This window comes from Falco rusticolus, chromosome 4, assembly GCF_015220075.1.
Source record: "Falco rusticolus isolate bFalRus1 chromosome 4, bFalRus1.pri, whole genome shotgun sequence".
Taxonomy (NCBI): domain Eukaryota; kingdom Metazoa; phylum Chordata; class Aves; order Falconiformes; family Falconidae; genus Falco; species Falco rusticolus.
In genome coordinates this window covers 90,143,209-90,163,740 of record NC_051190.1, presented here as the reverse complement: position 1 = coordinate 90,163,740, position 20,532 = coordinate 90,143,209, and the positions used below count along the sequence as shown (strand labels likewise).

At 42.3% G+C, this 20,532-nt stretch overlaps 1 protein-coding gene across 2 annotated transcripts in view; it reads right to left on the bottom strand.

The window, feature by feature from the left end:
- Positions 1-20,532, bottom strand: part of GLI3 (GLI family zinc finger 3) — a 215,560-nt gene that overhangs the window by 135,821 nt on the left and 59,207 nt on the right. For both annotated transcript variants that reach the window (XM_037386917.1, XM_037386918.1), the window contains exon 3: positions 9,693-9,935. In XM_037386917.1, the coding sequence (XP_037242814.1) occupies positions 9,693-9,935 (243 nt within the window). The remainder of the gene's footprint in view (positions 1-9,692; positions 9,936-20,532) is intronic.

Below are 20,532 nucleotides of genomic sequence, written 5' to 3'. Positions count from 1 at the left end.
TTCCAGTGGGCTTGATGTGCCTGTAAGCTTGTTTAAATTTTCTGTAGTCAAGTTGACAAATCAAGAAAAACTGAAAACCTGTAAAAGTGAAAATAAACATAGACCATGGGCACTGTCAGTCTCAGGCAGAGTAGAGGCATATATGAGTAGTCCATACATCAGACCTTCCAAATCAAACATCCCACATACTGGGCAACATAATGATTAGCCAGTGATACATGACTAGTGCTCCTCTTCTCCTTTGTAGTTAAAAGAAGAAAAAATTCCACTGCTATCATAGCAGCAAGTAATGTTTTCAATGTCTGGCACCAATTTTATTGTTAAAAGCACTGTAGATCACTGGTGTTGATGCCAACTCAAATATCATCCAGCATGACACTTAACTTGGTGCCAACAGCTTCCTATTACCGTACCATGCTGGGCTATCCCGATTAAGTGAGCAACCCCTGTTTATATGTAACACAGTCCTTGATCCAAAGAAACCTTATTCACCCAAGTGACCCAATTTCATTTCAACAACCATGTCCAACAGAAGTCAAGGCCGAAGCTGAAGGCTTTCAACAGTTGTATCTGTAGGCAGCTTGGTGAAAAAAACATACAATTCAAATGCAGTACCTTTTTACACTAAGGAGTATGACATGCTGGAATGAAATTTATTTTAACACATTCTACCTCATCAGTTATTTGCTTCAACACTTGGTATGGTGTTACACTCAGTTGTTACCATAATCAGCCATTTATTAGCAAGTATGTCATATGCCATTACTTTTGGCTTGTTACCATAAGCTACTTCAACAGGGGACTGTAGATAGAGGAATAGCAATGTTCAGCCCTTCATTTGCTTAATGGTAACATGGATCCTTGAGAATTATGATTTTAAATTACAGCTAGCATGAGGAGCAGGTAAGATGAAAGGGTAGAATATAAGGCAACTGGGGATTATGAAAAAGTTCATTGAAGCGGCTGTTGATTCATTGAATTCATTGGGTTCTGGATCAGCACCATTCTGCTCTTTGGGAAAAATGATGGCTTGGGGCAGCACTGAAATATGAAAGGGAAACCAGAGTGAACAATGGGGGAGCCTCTCTGCTGCCTTATTCAGTGTGAAGCAGGAAACGAGCATAATTTAGATTAGAAAGTGATTCCATTATCTGGGCAGCTATCTGTACTGAACTCCAAAAACTCAGCAAGACAAATTCTGAGACAACACAAAACATTCCTTTTCTCTATTTTTAAAAGAAGGTATAAAAATTATGTACAAACCTGTACATACAAACGCTCCCAGACATGTACTGCCTTTCCTGCTGCTGTGTACCAACCACCACCACACATGCCAATGACCACATGCCAATACAGCAGCTGCACTCTTTAAAAAACACAGCTACCAGTACACTGACATATAGTACAGTACTGGTTCCCTGCGCTGGTGGTTGCTGCCTCGGCTGTAAGTTATATGATCACCAATGAAAAGAGGCAGCTGACTCTGACTGAAGGGGGAAGCGTACCTGACACGATCTCCAAACTCAGATGTCACCCACTGAGCAAGCTGAAGAGCCCCAGTTGTGAGTAATTTGAGCAGTGTTTTAATAAGAGTTTAGAGTGCACTGTGTAAACTACCCAAGAGCCAGGCTAAGAGGAAGCTAATTGGGTTGCTAGGTGTGAATAAAAGGAAGCAGAGGCTCTGGCTAAGGGCTCTTCTCCCAAGTACTGAGTTCAATCAAGAGGAATAAAGCTGTATCTGCTAGTGATCCTGAAAATGGCTCATCAACCAAACCATTTGAACTGCCTTAAAAGTAAAGGTCTGTTCAACCCTGGACTCCAACAGGAGGCCAAAGCTGATGCTAAGAGACTTCTGTAGGACCTTGTCAGCAGGAATGACGCTGCCTTTCATCACCTCCCTTGACAAGTCCATGCCATGGAAAGAGCAGGCCCATGGTGCCCTCACACTGCCATTACCCCCACTGCCCAGCCTGAGGCACCCTCTGGGACACAATGCCCTCCCTTCAGTGCCCACACATCTGGGATTCCCCCCAGCCCCAGAGGCAGCAGCAAGGGAGTGCACATCCAGATCTCAGTGACAAGCACCCAGGACACAAGAAAATTAACACAAGGGAGCCATGAAAGAGGAGCACCCTGTAGATATTAGCTACTCAGCAACCCAATTACTGCCACAGATTTCTTGACAAGAGCTGGGCAATGGCAGCAGAGAAGGGGATAAAAAAAGAACTGAACTTAAAGGTTTGTCTTCCACATTTGGACACACTGATCTGAACGCCTGGTTACAACACTGACAAGGATTCAGCTGCCTAAATGCAGACACATAGTGCCATCTTAGACCCCTAAGGTATCTGAGATGTTCATACAGAGGTAACAGATATCACACAGGATGTGGAGGAGCAGTCTTTCCAGGGTGGCAGCCAGACCAGCTAGGATCCTCCCAGGCATGACAATGGCACTTGAAGCCTCTGCTTAGGCAAATGACTTCCCTCTATCACACTGACCAGACGGAAGGCCACCAATGCAAGAGAAACATCTCCCTGGCAGTGTAAAGCACTGCACAGTCGTTGAGTACGTGGCTTGTCCTCACCAGCTCAGGACAACCTGTTCCAGTTCTTGATGAAGGTCATGAGCACTGAACCGGCACCTGGTTCACATGTTCCCAGTGCTTTGCCACGAAGACTCAAGCTGTTGCAGCCACAAAGCACCTTACAGATACAGATAACACCTGACACCAAAAGCTTTGTGAGACCCAGTTTACCTTTTCTAAAGGTCTGAGCAACCAAGTCAAAGAGGCTGCTTTTCATACTGAGTGCCCTTGGCCAAGAAATGCTCGGAGGGAAAAAACACTCCAAAAGCTGACTGACAGACAGCAACCTCAACACTGTGGGATGCCTCAAGAATTGTAACAAACGATGCTTATCTTCCTTTGGCCACTACTTCTCTGCATACCTATCATACTTGGCTAACCCCTTGCACTACATAGCCTCAACAACAGCACAAAGATTGCTCTGATAACTAATAAAAAGAGAAAACAAATGATCTTGCCTATTGAAGTGGCAGTAATGAGCACAACAGCTATGTGTCAGGCTGTGGGGGTTTCAGGGGATTTTGGTGGTTTGGTTTTTTGTTTGTTTGTTTTTGGATTTTTTTCAAAGAACACAGCAATGGAAACTACCAGATCTCCCACATGCTAACAAACCTCTAGGAGGGAAAACAAAACTTTATCAAACCTTTTCAACTCAGACTTTCACAGCTTCTAAATTTTTTTCAGAAGCACCTTCTAGCTGCTGATGCTATAGAAGTTACCATGTAGAGACACAAGATCAGCCCAAAACCACTACAGAACTTGTCACCAGGCTCTTAAAGAGAAAAATGCCCACTTATCAAGGGACATAGCAACTCTGAAGAAGCTTTTCATTCTTTCCTGATTTAGGGACAGCTGATCTGCCTTGAGGCTAAAGAGATGGATTACATTATTTCTTGGCTTTTTTTTTTTTCTTTTCCCAGAGTTCTTAACTATGATTCTATGGCTTTGAGCAACGTATTCTGTCTCCTTCCATGAAGGCAACATACAACAAATACATACTGTAAAGCATCTAAAAAAGCTTTAGCTGACAAACCAAATCAAATTTGTGAAAGAGGTGTTTTTGCATTTGTCCCAGCGTTATCTTCCCTATTCCTTAACAAAAAAAAAAAACCCACCAAAAAAAACCCCAACAAAACAAAAACCCACACCAACAAAAAACCTCACACCACAGCTTACACGCACTTGAACAACTGAAAAAAGGAGAAATTAACAGAACCCATCTGCTTCTCAGAAGGCTTCATACTTGGTAGTGCCTGGCTGATAAACACTATTAGGTGCCACAGAGGGTTTGGTTTTTTGGTTTGTTTTTGTTTTTTAAATGCAGTTCTCAGGATATTTTTAAAAGTTTGAAGTCCAACAGAATTACAGGGCCTAAGAGACCTCAAATACCCTATTCTACCCTCCACAGAAACAGGATTGCCTCTTTCCATGTCATTGCCTATAGTTTCCAGCTGAAATTCATACTGCTGGTAATTACAAGAAAAAAAGTCAATATTCAAAGGCGTGTATTCACTTAAACTTAAAAAATGAAACAAAGCAAAATAATCTGTAAAAGATCACTTTTCAGCTTCTCAACCACACTACATTTCAAGCCCTTTTGAATATTGGCAGTTCTGTGATGTGTCTCATGCTGACAAGAGAGAAAATCTGGTAGAAGGAAGGATGTCTCTATGTGCCACTTGTAGTTCTGAATCTATGGGTGCAATTGTTACTTCCAAATGAGAGCATCACACATGGGCAGCAACTCCAGAGCTCTCAAGAGACCCGGCTTATTCCACAGAAGGGCTCCAGAGACACGGGCCGGAGTACTTGTAATGATCAGAACTTCCCAAACACAACCCAAGAGGTTTGGGAGGCATCTTGGAGAAGATATTTCCATTTATAAACTGCTAAGCTTATAAGGTCTACAGCACCTTCCTAAATTTCAAACTGAGTTGCCTCTGACCTTAAGTTTGATTTTGAGAGCTGTAACATTTTTTGTTGGAGACTACTGAAAGATATTACTACATTTTACATTTTTATCCCAAAAATATTTTTGCAAACATGCTCATTTTCTTGAAGATCAACATTTCTGTCGCTCTGCTGACACCAGTAATCTGACATTCACTTTTTATACTAGAAGGTTTTTTTCCCTGTGAGTTTTATTGAAAGCTTTAGATTTTACTTCTTTCAACTAGCCCTCCTTGACAACATTTGGAAACCACCCCATAAATCACTGTCAGTGGAGTTTTGTTACTAGAGCACTTAAGCCCCTCTCCTGCCAAATGCTGCAAAAAGAGATGAAGAAGTAGGACCCAGATTTTCAGATGTATTTAAGAGGCCAAACTCACTTTGAAATTGAAGAGCACCTAAATGTTTTTAAAGACCCCAGCCCTAAATCTCAACAAGGATTCCTCAATGACACTCTCCTACCATAATGTAGCCCTCTATAAAAAGCTGTCCCAGGCTCCTGCCACCCTGTGATGCTGGGAAACTAGAGGTGAGCCAAGACGAGTGCCCACTTTGGGACTATCCAAAAGTATCTTAGTTGTCCCTCAGAGATCCAAAATGTGTCAGGGAGACAACAAAGGATGCCGCTGGCTCCCCCCTATACAAAGCAAATGGGGACCCCCTTCCATGAGCTTATCTGCTGGTGGCAACCTGGACTGCTCTCAGTACCCAATGTGTTGCGCACAGCTGGCCATCATGGTCCACGTTGCCATGAAAATTCATTGCTTTCTAATTATTGTATTTTAAGATAGTGTTTCTAGTTACCAGTCTGCATTTGCAGAAACAAGCCGATTTCCTCTTTTTTTTTTTTTTTCTTCCTTTTCTAGGGGGAGATGAAAGAAAGGGAATTCTTGTCAATAGAAATTAAAACACAGTAAATGAACAAGTGCACCTAGTGAACCAGCACTGTATTTTCCTTGCTGTGGTCTTTTGTTCATGTTGCAAATTGATTTTGAGATGACACCAACACTGGGTAATCTAACCCAGGCATTTATGTGGAGCCTGATCCTTACAAACCACAAGTCGAGGCACAGTCAGTGGGAACTGTGGGCAATCAATACCTTTGGAAGGTTAATCCTATGAAATGTGCAATAAGCAGTTCCCACTTCCCCAGATAGAAGCTTCAAAACTAGCAGAATAAATCCCCAGTAAGGAGGGGAAAAAAACGCACCACAACACAATAATAATAATAACAACAATAACAATAATAATAAACAGGAGTGAGTTCCTGCTTTCAGCTACATTCAGTGCAACCTCTTTGAGATGAGGCAATGTACCAGAAAGAGAATCCTGCCAGGGCTATTCCTGTATATACAAATTTTTAGATAGAGCCAACTGAACTGTCACTGCTTTTTACTTAAGATACTTCTTCAGGCTTCACTAATTAGGTACTAACAATTCTTTCAGATGAGCTGTGAAACCCAGGGAAGAATACCAGCAGTACGTTCTAAATCAGAGTGTTTACATCAGGAATGATTCATTTTTTCCATGAGGAATGACTTGTGAGACAGGCAGTCTTAGCACTCCCATAAATCTGCATGAGAATTAAAACTGGGGAAGAGAATAACAAAGGAAAGTTGCTATCCCCACCGGCCCTGCCTCAGCCCTACCTCTAGAGACAGAATTTACATTAACAAGGGGCTCCAGCTACCACTGCAATCGGTGTTTGAGAAACACAAGGTCTTAAATCCATTTAAGAAACACTGTGATTAAGCTCAGTAACCCTGGCTCTCCTCAATAAAGAAAAGGTGCAACACATGAAGGGAAACCCCATATTTTTGTAATCTGCCTCCAGCTTTTTAAAAGAAAGAAGTTTTTTTTAAGTTAAAAAAAAAAACTAAACAACCCTCCCCATACTTGGTGAGCAGTGTTTAAACAGTGCTTAAGAAATCAGCAACAAAAAAAGACGGAAAACAAAAATTTCTGGTTTAGGCCTGTATGTTTTCCCTTTTATCTCTTGGAAGACAGAGGGCTGTGAGCTGAGCATAAGGCTGCACTCTCATTCTCAGTTGCTAAATGGTTGAGGGGCTCTCTGGCAGTGCAGAAGTGCCGCCAGCTCCATAGCATGTTTCATCCCAGCTGTTTGAAAAGCTGGTCCACTTGAAACACAACCATTATCCCCACCCACACTCAGCAGGAGAGCAAACTCCCCCTCAATGAGGTATTTATTCCACATATATGGTAACTATTATTTGCAACATTTACAACATCAGTCACTTTAATTAGGAAAAAAATTATAACAACAAAAAATCCTGCAATGCAAAGAGACACGCATATTTACATGTAGAAATGCAAAGCATTCAAGTTGTTTCTAATAACTGCAGCTCCTGGAGGGGACATGCGTTCCACACACAATTGACTTAAATGCTCTTTTTCTTTTCTTGCCATAAAAATATACAGATGTTCTTCTTCAAAAAAAATTATTTTCCCTTTTCCTGTGTTACAGGAAGCCCGCCCACACTTTTAAATACTAAGTGGGTATAAATAGAAGCACAAATTAGGCATCTTGAAAAGTCTGTATTTTCCAACCACAGGGCAACTAAGAAATTACTTTGAGTGTTTACATATCCAACTATGTTGAATTAAAACAGTATTTTCTAACCATATGCCCAGCAAAACTGGCAAGAAACTAAGGAATAGACAGACAATAGACTTGCTGGTTCTTCACCTGTTGCTACAGTGGGACTGGGGTATGTTTACATTATTCAGACTTCCTCATGTGGACCACCGTAAGTGTCAGCCTGAATACAGTCACCACTTTGATGAAAGCATGTCTTACATATATAAATGATGCAACTACTATGAAAATTTCAGTAAGCCTGTCTGCTTTCCTATAAATCTAACTAGACATTTGTCTCTTCAGTTGTCCTTCTGTATCACATCTATTAAAGGTAAATAAAAGCATGATGGCTCTTTATATGACATTAATAGTTTGAGGGATTTGATAAATCAGTGAGTACAAATGTACAACTTGCTACAGCAGTGATGAAGCAGGTCTGCCCATCTGATGTTTTCTGACTTCTGCACGTTGCTCGTTTAAAAATCTACTCATCTCCTGTTTCTCTGCTGTTGTATGCGGGATAACTTCAGCTGTTCTCTCAACTTCTGACAGCTATGTTTTTCTAGTAGCCCACACATCGTAACTAGCTAATATTATTGATCACAATACAGACATAGTAGCTTCATTAAATCTTGAGAACTCTCATCAAAAGGCAAATGTAATAAAATAAACCAAAATAAACTAAATGCAAACTACTCAGACACATTCTAACTGTCTGGCCCTTTTCCTTCAGTCTGAATCTTCAGTAGCAGCAATAACACTTTGGACTAGATTTAAGGGGTGAGCTAGCAGCTGCTCCGATGGTCAAAATGGCAATCGTCGCCACTAAATTCAGCACCAGGTTCGTTGTTTGTTTGGGAGTTTGCTGCTGTCACCCATTTCACCTCTCCCCAGCTGTACAGCCTACAAACAGAGAAGCTATTTTGCTTCCCCGATAAGATTCTTTTTTTTTAAAAAAATGAGATTTGGGGGTTGCATTAACAAACTGTAAACTATGCATGGTGCCTCCAACCCACCCTGCAAGCTAGTACTTCTAGGCGCTGCTGCTCATGAGCGGTCATTTGCTCTGCACATTCATGCCTCTCTGGCAAAGGAGTCTGCCACTGGTGTGCTGCAGCACATCGTAGTACTTGATAGAAAGATGAGTAACTCCCCCAGAGGGTTTAAGCAGGGCTGTGTGAGAGAGCAGGAGAAGGAGTAGGGTGTACAGAAACCGTCTGCCTACGCTGGAAGACAGCTCAAAAGCTTAACTGCAAACTTTTCCCCTAAATATTGCTCTAAACTATAAGGACAACAAGTGTTCATTTTCTCATAATACCTCCATCCTTATTAACAATCAGGCTCTTTTTTTTCTTTTTTTTTTTTTTTAAAAGGAGGTTGGTGAGACTTAAGGTTGTGCAAGACATACTTTGATCTGCACCCTGATGAGTGAACATTCCCCTTTGCTGCTAGCCCAACTAATGAAGGGATAAAATTAGCTTTTATCCCTGGCACTTTCTTTAGCAAAAAAACATGCACTAATCAGCTGTCCTCACTAATCAGTCGTCTGGCTAATGACCTTTTGCCTTAAAACACTAAAATTTCTGAATGATGTGGAAAAAAAACCCCAAAGCAGCCTGGCCCCTCTTTGTGGGTCTTAAGCCTATCATCTGGAATAGGAGACTGGAAGGTTAAATGGCAAATCTGTATCCTGACTGGGTGATAAATCTATAATCAAAAGGCACAAGCCTTGACACCTCAAGATGTACTTCATTACTACACAACTAAATGATTTTTTTTCCTCTTTCTTTTTTTGTAAACTAGAAGCAGATGAAAAAAATTGCTTAACTCCCTCATATTTTGCCTGTGGAGAAATCCATTCCACATCTGTGTTCAAGTGTCAGTTAATTTCTTACTTTTTTATTAATGCCTGAGCAGGAATTCAGAAGTTGAAACTGTTTGCCTCCCCTCTGCCCCCCCTCAACTTCAGGGAGCTGTAGCTGGGGAAGAAAATTGCAAAAGTAGTCCATCAGCCCGCATGCACACACACACACGTGAATCCCTAAACCACCTCCAAAACAAAACATAAAATTCCCGAAACACAGCAATAAACCTTCCAATCCCTCCCCCCCCGCCCCCCCACAAATTCTCATTGTACAAGGCACAGTCCTTCCTCCCCTTAATACCGTACTTCGATTTTGTTTTAAAAGAGGGATTTTAAGGCCTGTTTTATTTTCTTCTGTGCTTTCTTTAATGTGGCTTTTTTTTTCCTTCATGTATTAAGGAGGTGGAGCAAATGCAACCCTGGATGGCTGAGAAGGATTAGCAACAGATGAGATGTCCTGTGGAAGTTGCTTTACAGAGGCCTGTGGTAATTTCAAGCTGCAATGCAACTGCACCCTGGTTTTTAACTTTGGAAAAGAGATTGTATTTACCTCAACAACCCCGCTCCTCCCCACCCACCAAGACAAAGCAGTTGTTCTCCCTGAGGACAAAGCAAGGCAACAAATTAAATCACGCCAAATTTGACAGCCTTCCAACTTTGCATCCCCAAATGAACCAGCAATTGATACTCACGGTAATGAGGGTCCATGTAACCGTTTCGGGGGTCCATGGTAAAGAGCGTCCCGCGGTAAGGTACAGAAGGTTCGGGAAGGTGCGATATAGATCCATGGATCTCCTTCTTGATTAATGAAGCCCTTTCCTCGCTCGACGTGGAAGGCTCTTCACTGATCTTGCCGAGGCCTTGCCCACCCTGCGGCTGCATTGTGATCGCGTTCCTTCTCTCTCTGTGATAGGTCTGCCCAGGACTTTCATCCTCTGCAAAAAAACGAGGGAGAAGAAAGAGAGAAGGGAAGGAGAAAGAGACACGCACACTTTTTAGCCCATTTATAGCAAATACAATAAAGAAAAGTTCTCCCCCCGCCATCCTCCTCACGGTGCAAGTTCATGACAGCAGGTGCATGTGCAGCGATGAGGGATGGTTTGGGGAAGCTGCTGAGCGGTAGATCATCGTCACCCATGCACCGATGCTCCCACCGGCGGGGCTATCAATTGTGCAAGAACAGACACAGGCTCACTGTTTTCTTGCCTCCGGGACAAGGAGACTGGGAGTTTGGGCTGCCTGATGGGGAGGCAGAAAAAAAAAAATAAAAAAGTGATTTGTTACAAAGAGGAGAAGATGAACCCCGCCGGAGGGGCCTAAATCAAACCTAGCCACCCACCGCTGCTCTGCAGCCCAGCTCCAGTCATGGTAGGTTTGCTTCTGTAAGAGGCTGGAGCCTTGCAGGAAGGTTGTTAGCAATCAAAAGTAAGGTGGGCAACAATAAAAAGGGGTAAAATTGCTCAAGCTACAGCACCAGTAGCATCAGGCAGGCGCAGGCGAGTCACTGACTCTAAAGGGTGACCGCATGGGCATGCGTGCACAGGGTGGCGAAGCATGCTCTCCTTTTTTTCCCCCATGTCCACAGACAAACCCACAAATTCTTAATGAGCAAGGGGAAAAGAAAAAGGAAGTGAGGGGCGGGGGGTAATTAGGAGGGTCAAACCCAAGGCCTAGGTCTGGAGTAAGTCTCTAGGCCTGTGGTACCACCTGTGAGGGAAACGGGGCCTCCCTTTCAGGCCACCCCAGGGCCAGCTGCTGAGCCAGTGCTCTGCTCCCACAGGGATTTTAGCCCTCAGGGACTACGTGCACCCTCTGAAAGCCACACCAAATGGTTTTGTTCCTCCAAAGCCAGCCAGACGTTCCTGGGTACATTTCACATGTGGCATGTGGCAAAGGGGTTTCATTAGCTACACAAGGTTCTACTGTAAATGGTCTCCTTAAGTTGCGTTATTGCTTTAAAAACCAGAGACATTTCTCTAAACAAGTGTGAATGCTGTATTCCTTGGCTGATACCCATGCTCCAGGTACTGCCTTGTGCAATCAACCACACTGCACATGTGGGTGTACAGTGGTACATATCTTGAAGAAGTACTGATAAATAATGCTGAGCTCCAAAAGATGCTCAGCAGTTCTGGAAGCACATGAGGAACCTCAGCTTATTAAACACTGGTCACAAAAAAAAAGGTTACTAGAAAGGAAATGAAAATGCCCCCAGGAAATAAAACTACAGTACGTTTAGTCTACAGCCCACGTGCAATGAAAGATCATGGACAGCAGTGCCAAGATTGCACTTCAGTCGTCACAGATTTGGTGTCAGGGCTAAATTTGTACTTGCGACTTGTCCTGGTGTACTCCTTCACACAGCAAAAGTCCCAACCATCAATTCACCAGGAGACTACTTTCACCAAGCCTGACACTAGCGTAATTCAACCTATTTGCCTACATACAAATTAGATTAGAAACAGGCTCCGTACGTGTAGATAGCTGGAGCTGAATTTTGGCCATTATATGCATAAACACGCTACGCTATTACTTTGAATGTGGTGGTCGCTGGTCTTCTCCCTGCCCCCTCTCCTCCCAAGTAGCAACAACAAGAAAACCCAGCAGCATAGCCTATTGAGCGCTTAATTATTTTTCTATCTCCAAGTATTACAGCAACCAGGCTCGGCTGACTTATCAGCATCTTCCAGGGACTGAATTCTTTTTACAGCCAGCAGTAATTCTCCATACAGAGCATTTCCAGGGTTGGCTCTGAGGAGAAAGAGTTAATGGAAATGGACAACACCACCGTAGAACTGAAACCTTTTGCCCTTTTCTACTTCTTATTAATATGCACAGGCACCGGTCCCTTCTCTGGATTAGCAGGGTTTAAGGTTTCAACTTTTTACACCAAAGCTGGTTTCAGTTAGAGAACTGCAAAAGGGAATCTAAAACTTTAAAACTTATATGAGGTTTTTAGAAAGCTGCTTGTATAACTAAAAAATAAAAAATAAATCACCCTAAAGTCATGTTTTCCATCACGTTTCTCTCTAGCCAGAGTCTTTTATGCTAAATTTCAACCTAGAGTGAACTTTCACTGATGAGATGTAAACTCTTGTAAAAATAGGGGATTACACTCCATTTGAAATCTTGACAGACCCTTAAGCAGAGCAAGTTAGCCTGTGCTACCACAGTATGGGAAGAAGCAAGCTGGAGTGATTTGTGGGGCTGTATAATCAATCCAAGGATCAGATAGGATTTCAGTTCTTTTACTCTTCCATATAAAGATAATATTTGTTAAAACTGCCATCCTGGGATACAACAAGAAGCTGACATCTGTCTGCAGTCTCCACTTTTATTCCTTCCTTCTCAAAACACGCATGTGTCATGAATCAAGGTATTAGTGACTACTATGGAACAAGCTGATTTTCCAAATTGCTGAATGAAATTCAAAACCTACTTCCAGTAACTTTGAAACTCAAGGCAAAATGTGTTTTGTTTTAATAAGCTTTCCTTTCTTATAGTTTCTTGAAGAAAAAAAAAGGAAAACAAAAAGCAGTATTTTTCCTTCTGCATCAACCATCTCTCTCCCCATTATGAAATTACTGCCGTGTGCTATTAGAAGTCCAGCATTTCTGTAAATTGCCTGCCATGTAAAAAAACCTAGAAGTATTTTTTAAGTAAACACGATGGCATTTTTGCAATAATAAGGCATAATCAACTGCCAAACAGCTCACTAAGCATTTACTTCATGCTCCACACCACGGAGCCGCTTTTGATAGGGGGCAGATGAGAAACTTGACAGCACCCACGCTCCAGACATGAACAGGCAAGCGGTTTGCAGGAGCTCCGCAGGCACCAAGTGGGAAAGTCCTCTTGCAGTAATGCTGCCGACTCTCAACGGCAGGCGAGCCACTTCAGTGCGCCAAAAGGCAAAAGCTGTCTAATCTTGTTCTGTTTCAGCTGAATTGTTCAATAAACTTTTCAGAGTAAGTGCAGGCAAGCTGCGCCAGGCCAAATTATTGACAGAAACATACTGCCCACCATGGCAACAAGTGGGACTCTATAGCAAAAATGTAAGCAAACAGCCCACTTCTCCAGCAGCATCTGCCAAGGGGTTTACAGCCAAATACATGACAACTGTTACGGCTCTGAGCACGTTTTAGAAGTGGCCAGCTTTAGGGTCAAAAGAAACATCCGATTTACTAAAATCTTGCAGAGACACAAACGCCAAAGTTAAAGGGACTGATCCTCTCTTACCTCCACCTACTCCCTGCCGGTGGGGCCCCACTGACTCCAGCACAGTTCATCCCGCCTTTTGCGGGTGTAAGAGAGAGGGGTTAATCAGAAAAGAAAAAAGTTATCAGGCCCGGAGAGCAATCTGCATAAGCTTCTCTTTCCTTATGTATATCCTACCCTGTCTTAACAAGTCAGTAGCCAGAGACACGTGTTACAAGTGCCCAGCCTGGAATGATCACATTGATCCAAGATTCTCCCATCCACTCAGAAACAGCCGAGTTAGTCCTGCTGTTCGGATCAGAAGCAGTTTTTATTACAAGTGCTGAGTACCAAGGAGCACCGCATCTAATCAACAAGCTTTTTCAAAAAATTCACACTAGACAGCATGCCTGAAAAAATGCACTTTTAATTGCTCAGCTATTTACCCAGAAAATTAAGTCAGGTCAACCCAAAAACTAATGCAAAAATCCATTTAACTTTCTCACCCTATTGAACTTTTTTTGCTCTTTTTTTATTGTAGACCAAAACAAAGTATAAGCTTTTTTACTTTAAACCTCTTAAAGCCAGCAACCAAAAAAAGGTTGAACTCTACCGATACACTACACTAAAAATCAGTTTCAACACACTTAAGAGACTCCTGCTTAAACAGGACAACACCAGCCCAGTCAAATCTGTTAAATTATTAAGTTTCATCACTTGCAGAGGGCATTACTGTCTCGTGAGCGATATGCCAACGGTAAAAGAAAAGAGAAGGTACTTACAACTCAGTCCGAGACACCCTAGCTGATGTTCCCTCCAAGCTCTTCTCTTGACCAAAATTCTATGGCTACCGGGACGTGGGCATTCCTCCCTCTCTTTTCCTCTCCCCCCCACACATCTCCCTCCCTCTGTCTCAGAGGCAGTGCTTCTCCCATTAGAGGAATTAAAAGTGGTTGGTGCCATGCTAAATTTAACAAGCTCATTAGTATTCTTCCTGTGTGCTTCCTAGTGAACTCTCCCTATTCAAGTGGCTCTCTCTAGCTGAGGGGTCAGGCGGCTAATCATTAAATCAAACTAATGTCACCCTATCACAATCAGCCTAAGAGAAGGAGGGTTTATTATTTCAGTTTATGCTAAATAAATGGTTTTACAAATGGTCTCCAAGCAAGGTCAACAGCAGCTTCAATTACAAGACAAACTTAACAAGAGTTGCTATAAACCAAGTGCTCCATATTGACCTAAGCACAAGCTCGGCTCCGCATATTACCACTAGCAGGATTGTACAGGAATGCATATTGTAAAATAAAGGAAAGGGTAATCTTTTCTTTGCCAGAATTTGTGACTGCACAGAGACTGCTCATTCACCTCTCCCCAACCAGCTTGCTGCTCAGCTCAATTCACCCCACACAAAGGCTGAAGACCAGACCTCAATGGACTGAGTGAAACATGTTCAAAACTAGGCTCTCTATTGTGACTGAATTTCTTAACATCTTTTCAAAAAGCGGAGAATGCCTTGAGGCTAAAGGAAGAAACAGGCTAATGGTGAATTGGGAATACTGAGCAAATTTCAGAGCCCTTTCCTCCTAGCTTTTGAGGTTGAAAGCAAGCTCTTTCCTTTCAAGTTTCAAAGTCCTTTTTCCTCCCGCAGTGTCACAGAAGGATTTGAAAAGAAGGTAATTGTGCTCACAGTCCCCCTGATCAGAGCTTACGTCCTATTTCTGGTATTTCAGAATACTTCTTGCAATAATGGTGCATATAGCTCAATCCCTTAACCGTCCTGCACTCTGCAATTGCTCATTAAATGAACAATTGCTGGTATAAAATGCCTTTTATGTTCAAGGTCTGGATATAAGATAAGCATTCTAGTACTCTAAATTTGGTTTACTAAGGAAACTCTCCATCATTAAATTACAAAACTGAAGTCAGAATATCAGTCTTTCCCAGAAAAGTAGCATTTTAGGTTGCTGTGAGCTGGGGGGGGGGAGTAGGGATGGAACATAAAAAAGATTGACTACTTAAGATTCTTAATAGAATAGCTATCTAAGTAAGAAAGCAATCTCCCTCATGTTTAAGAAGGTCTAAGTTTTTGAGACTTGATATTTTCTTCCTCAAAATGATGCAATAGAGCACTTGCCAGGCTCATTAGGATGTGTATCTGCACCCTCTTCTATACACACGCTGATCACTACTCTCTGGCCACCTTAACAGCAAAGCAGGAGGAAACACATCTGTAGGACTGTGCCTGCCTTTAAAAACAGTGTGCGTTGTAACCAAAGTTTTGTTTTGGGTGGGTACAGTAGTTTAAATTGGGCACTCTTGGTCCCAAGTTTGTTATTTTCCTGCATTTGGAGCAACTGCACATGAAGTACGTGCTCTGGAAACACTAACACAGATACGAAGCACAATGCTCATAATTGGTTTTAAAAATAGACTCCAACCATACAAGAGGCTACAAAATTTATTAGATAACAAGTATGGTACTCACTATTCTCAATGCTTAAGCATACCTTTACAAGACTTTTTTACTTATAAATAGCATACATTATCTGAGCTCAAAACTGAAAATGTATAGATTTATATTCCCATTTGTAATGGATTTTCAGCTTCATTATTTTCCCATTACCATATGTATAGTATTTTCCAGGAACTGATTTGTGACCTTTGGAATATGAATACACAACACTTTTCTCTGTTTTTTGTTTGTTTTGAGAAACCTATTATATTCTTTTGTTTGTCATCTTTAACTTTCAATGGAAGAAAAAGGATTTCTCAACAAGGCAGAAAGCAGGCCCAATCCCAACAATATCTACATAATACTCCACCCCCCATTATTTTCCACAAATGAGACATACGTTCATTTTTGCTGCATTTACAGCACAATTCAATTCAGTCGTTTTTTTGAAAGTACAGATGAATTCAGAACAGAGCACATCAATACAATTTCTACGACTTTTGAAACAGAGACTAATTCTCCGCTCCCTGGGTCAATGGCAGAGCTCCCACCAACCGGAGGAGACAAGACTGGGGCTGCACCAGGCTCACACTGCTCCGACACTAGGTCAGTGATGCACTGCTAGCAGCAGAACATGGCTCACAACCTCTTCCAGCTGTGCACACGCAACTCTTCCCCGAGATTGCTGGGGAACCTGCTCATGTTGTGAAGCAGCTTAAAATTCAGATAAACTTTTTCCGACACCTAGATCAGAGAGTGCCTCATTAGTAGCGATATGTTTACCTCAATTTCTTGAATATCCAGAGAATTTAAACTGCTTGGTGCCTCCCCATTTGCACGCAAATAAAATCAAGTTAAACAGATATGTATGAAATTACATCAAATAAAACCACCTTTAAAGTTTCATAGTTAACTGGGAGTCTGCATCTACAAACCCCAGCATCAGACTTATAGGGAGATGCTAAAAATCTCATTTAAGCTAAAAAAACCTCACCAAAACTCACCAAAAAGTCCTACTTAGGGAACACAAGAGGTAGCTGTGGACACAGCTACCTACACACAAAGGCACAAAGTGCTGTGGAAAACTTGTCAGTTCCAAGAATCTCAGAAGGCGGGCAAGAAAGAGGCAGGACTGGGCTGCCTTGCACCTGACCTACATCTCACTGATCGTGCCGGACACAGGTAAGAAAAAAGGAAGTAACATTTAGGTATATGCCTGAAGTTACTGACCTTACACTCGCGCCATACCACTGACTTCAGTGACTTTGGATCAGACTGCGGAAGTTGCTTGCTGCGAACTAGATTCCCACGATATCCTGTTGGCCCAGTTTGGCTAGAGCTGCCCAGCTGAATGGCTAACCAGCCGACACATGGAGCCCAAGCCCCTGCAATGCACAGCCCCAAGCCTCAGCGAACCTAATAAGAGGCACTAATTCTAAGCAGCTCGCAAGGTCAGACTCCAAAGGAGCGGAAGCCTCACTTCTGAACGAGCCCTCCTCCAGCCCATTTCCACACAGGCTTTAAAATAACAAAAACAAACAATTTAAATCAAAACAGATGAAAACCATTTTCTCCCTTCCCAAGTTCAGGGCTACGTGTTTCTCCCATGGCAGACAGTGGATTATTGCAGCGATACTTAACACCACTCACAAGCGCAGCCCCCAGCCCTCTGGTTTAGGTGTTAGTGACGACATCGACTGCTGCAGGAGAAACACTACACCCTGTACCCAGGTACCAAGCAGGTGGTGGGCTTTTAAGTTTACCTTTGTGGGGCCTACAAGGCTCAAATCCTGCTTGCTTTACTCACACTGTAATCCCAGGAACTCTGCGAAACCACTCGTGCAAGTAAAGCAATAGGGATTCACATCCAGCATCAGAAAGGCTCCAACCATTGGGCGCAAATGATCTGTGCCTGGAAAATGTACTGGAGATGTCTGTGAGCATGTGGAAATGCCGTGTAATTAGTCTGATGAAAAAGGGACTCTTACTAGTAAAAGTGCCTTGTAGTTCCAGTGGACAAGAAAAAAACAAAAGTCCTAATGCAGAAGTAGAAGGCACTTGAAGGTACCGTTAATTGGCAAAATTAACATGAAGCGTGTGATTTCTCCCTTTACATTTGCAAAACTAGAAGGCAGGCAAAAACACCTCCCTTTCTTCATATAGTGAATTTTATGTTTTGATTTTGCTACTTGAGGACTGGGAAACTTACAGGAGAAAAAAAATCAGTTGCAGAACCAATCTTACTTTTTTATTTTCCCTTGTAAAAAGTGTTTCGCCTTACAAAATTCAGCAAAGCCTGTGAGTTACTGTGCAACAGCCTCAGCAAACTAGAACATTTGCTACACTCAAGCTTGGCACTTCCAGGATAGCTCCAGGATTATTGCTCTTCTCCAACACCTAGCCTCTTCAAAGAGCCAGGAGACTCAAACATAACTTGGAGAAAGATAGCTATGGACATCAGGATCTGACTATTGGCAACCATTCCTGAGAAGGGAAAAGCTCCTCAGCCTCTTGCAAAACATTCAGAAGGATCCTGATTTGAAAACATTATGAAGTTCCTTCCATTAGCTAGTTATTAGACTGTTAGTCACTGCTTACTTTGAGCAAGCTAATTAGTTACATCAAAGGCACCACAACAAATTCCCAGGAGGGTTTTAGGGGGGAAAAATGTATTTCTCAACCATCTAATACCCATTTATGCCTATCTGAGGGTAACTGCCTCATCTCACTCAGACACTGGGGGACTTATTCTGTACTGCTGTCACTTTCTACCAAGCCAGCAGCAACGCTGGGCCTTAAAGCTGTTTCACAAAGCTGTTTGTAGCCTGATATAAATTTGATTAGCCATACTTAGAAGCCACGAAAGAGTGAAAGTTATAAACCCTTTGGTGCACCATCTCCCTTTGTAACATCCACAGCCAAGACACCTTGGCCTGGGCAGAATAAAAAAAAAAAAGTTACTTTAATTAGTGTTGCATACAGAATTGATACTTCTTCCTTTTTTCCTTTGTTGCATTCAAACTGCTAAATGCAATCATTAGCCAATCGCTAAGTGGTTTGCAACAGCCCAGAAGCCATGGGAACCCTTCAGTTTAGATGGCAGATACCACCTATTTTCATTGCGAAACATATTTATTGCTGCATCCTTTTGCACAGTTGCAGTAAGTGTCAGTGTTTCCATTATATCCCTGTACTTCTAGCCTCTGAAACATATCTGAAGTTGTTTAAAAAATATGTGTTACTCTGCCCTGATTTACAGTGGCTGTAATCTCAGTTGCGAACAACGATTTCATCAAGGTCTCAGGGCAAAATCTGAACGCCATATAAATTTTTTTGTGTGCAAATATGTATGTATACACACGTGGTCACATGCACTCACAAATCCAGCTCCACCTTACATGCCGTAAAATTAAACCAATTGCAGATGAGGCTGTGCATGATACATGGATGTCTACACATAAATGCCCACACAGGCATGCTGCATACCTGAGCACAGAAATAAGACTTTTCACATTCCTCAGCAGCAGCCTATGCTGCAAAACAAATGCAAGACTTACAGTGAAGATGCTCTCAAGCAAAGAAGAAGCCTCCCCAGAAGACTCTCAAGTCCTATACACCAAACGATTTGATGCTTTGAATGATCTTCTGGACATTAGTGCATTACTAAAATACTGCAGAGCTATTAATTCACAGACGTTGTCAAATATTCCTTTTATCAACACTGCTTCTCCCCCAAGAATTTGGTATTCTGAGAACCCCAAACCTGATACCATCTGTTTACCTATCAAATAGATGCAGTTAAGTGTTAAAGTTAAAGGCTGTCTTCCCTGCCTAGAGACACCTCCTTACAAAAAGAAAAATCTCTCCTCAGGGCCTTCCAAAGTGCTTGACCTTCCCAAAGACCAGCCTGGTTTTTCCTCCCTGTGCTCACTTTCTTCTCAGTTTTCTCCACTAAGGAGAATGCACGAGCTCGGGCAGAGATGCACATTGCCATACTACCTCACGTAGTTACCATCTTCACATTCCAGTCACCAAAAATACTACTGCCAGCTACAAGCAAGCATCAAACTGGCTCCAGGGATGGATGCATGTGAGTGGGCAAAGAGAGCTGGGAAGTGGAGAGCCTGGAAGGAAAGGATAGGAAGGAGCAAATTTTTCATACCATGATCTCCAGTCCCCCTGCCCAGGGGAAGGAATACTATTAAAAACTTTGGAAAGAAGGCTGGTGACACACGGAGTTGGATAATTAAGATAACTGACTACAGCTCACTAGCCTCTGGGGTTCCCTTCCCAAGACAGTGGGTTCCTCGTTGCCAGTGCCTTTCTTCTCCCTTCTTCACTTCACTGCACACTTGTGGACAGGCTTTCCAGCATCTGGCAGGGTCCAGCAGCCTTGCCTGCTACATTTGAAAAGAGGCAAGAAAAAACCTGAGACACACCACCACCTTTTTCCAGCTTCTCAACACAACGCCCCAGCAGGAGAAACTGCATGTCAACCAGATCATTCAAAACAAGTTAATAGTTGATGTTTTCTGTTGAGTTCTAGGAATGAGCAAAACTGGTTTTGAGACTTCACTTTGGCTACTTCTGCATTTGTCTTTCTAACCTCAATGCTACATAACAGATTTTAAAAGACACTGGAATACTGCCGGAAGCTTTTAACAATCAACCGCATGAAAGTACTTAAATGCTTATAACTGTCTTAAGCAATATTATATGTTTCCATTTATCATTATGCAATGCACACCTGAGAACAGAAAGACAGCCAAGTTAGAAAAAACGCTTACATGTTCCGAAAGAAAGTGTCAGAACAATTTTATTAATACAGCACCCTCTCCTCCTACTACACTGGCCATAGCAGCTAAAAAGAGCATTCTTAACTT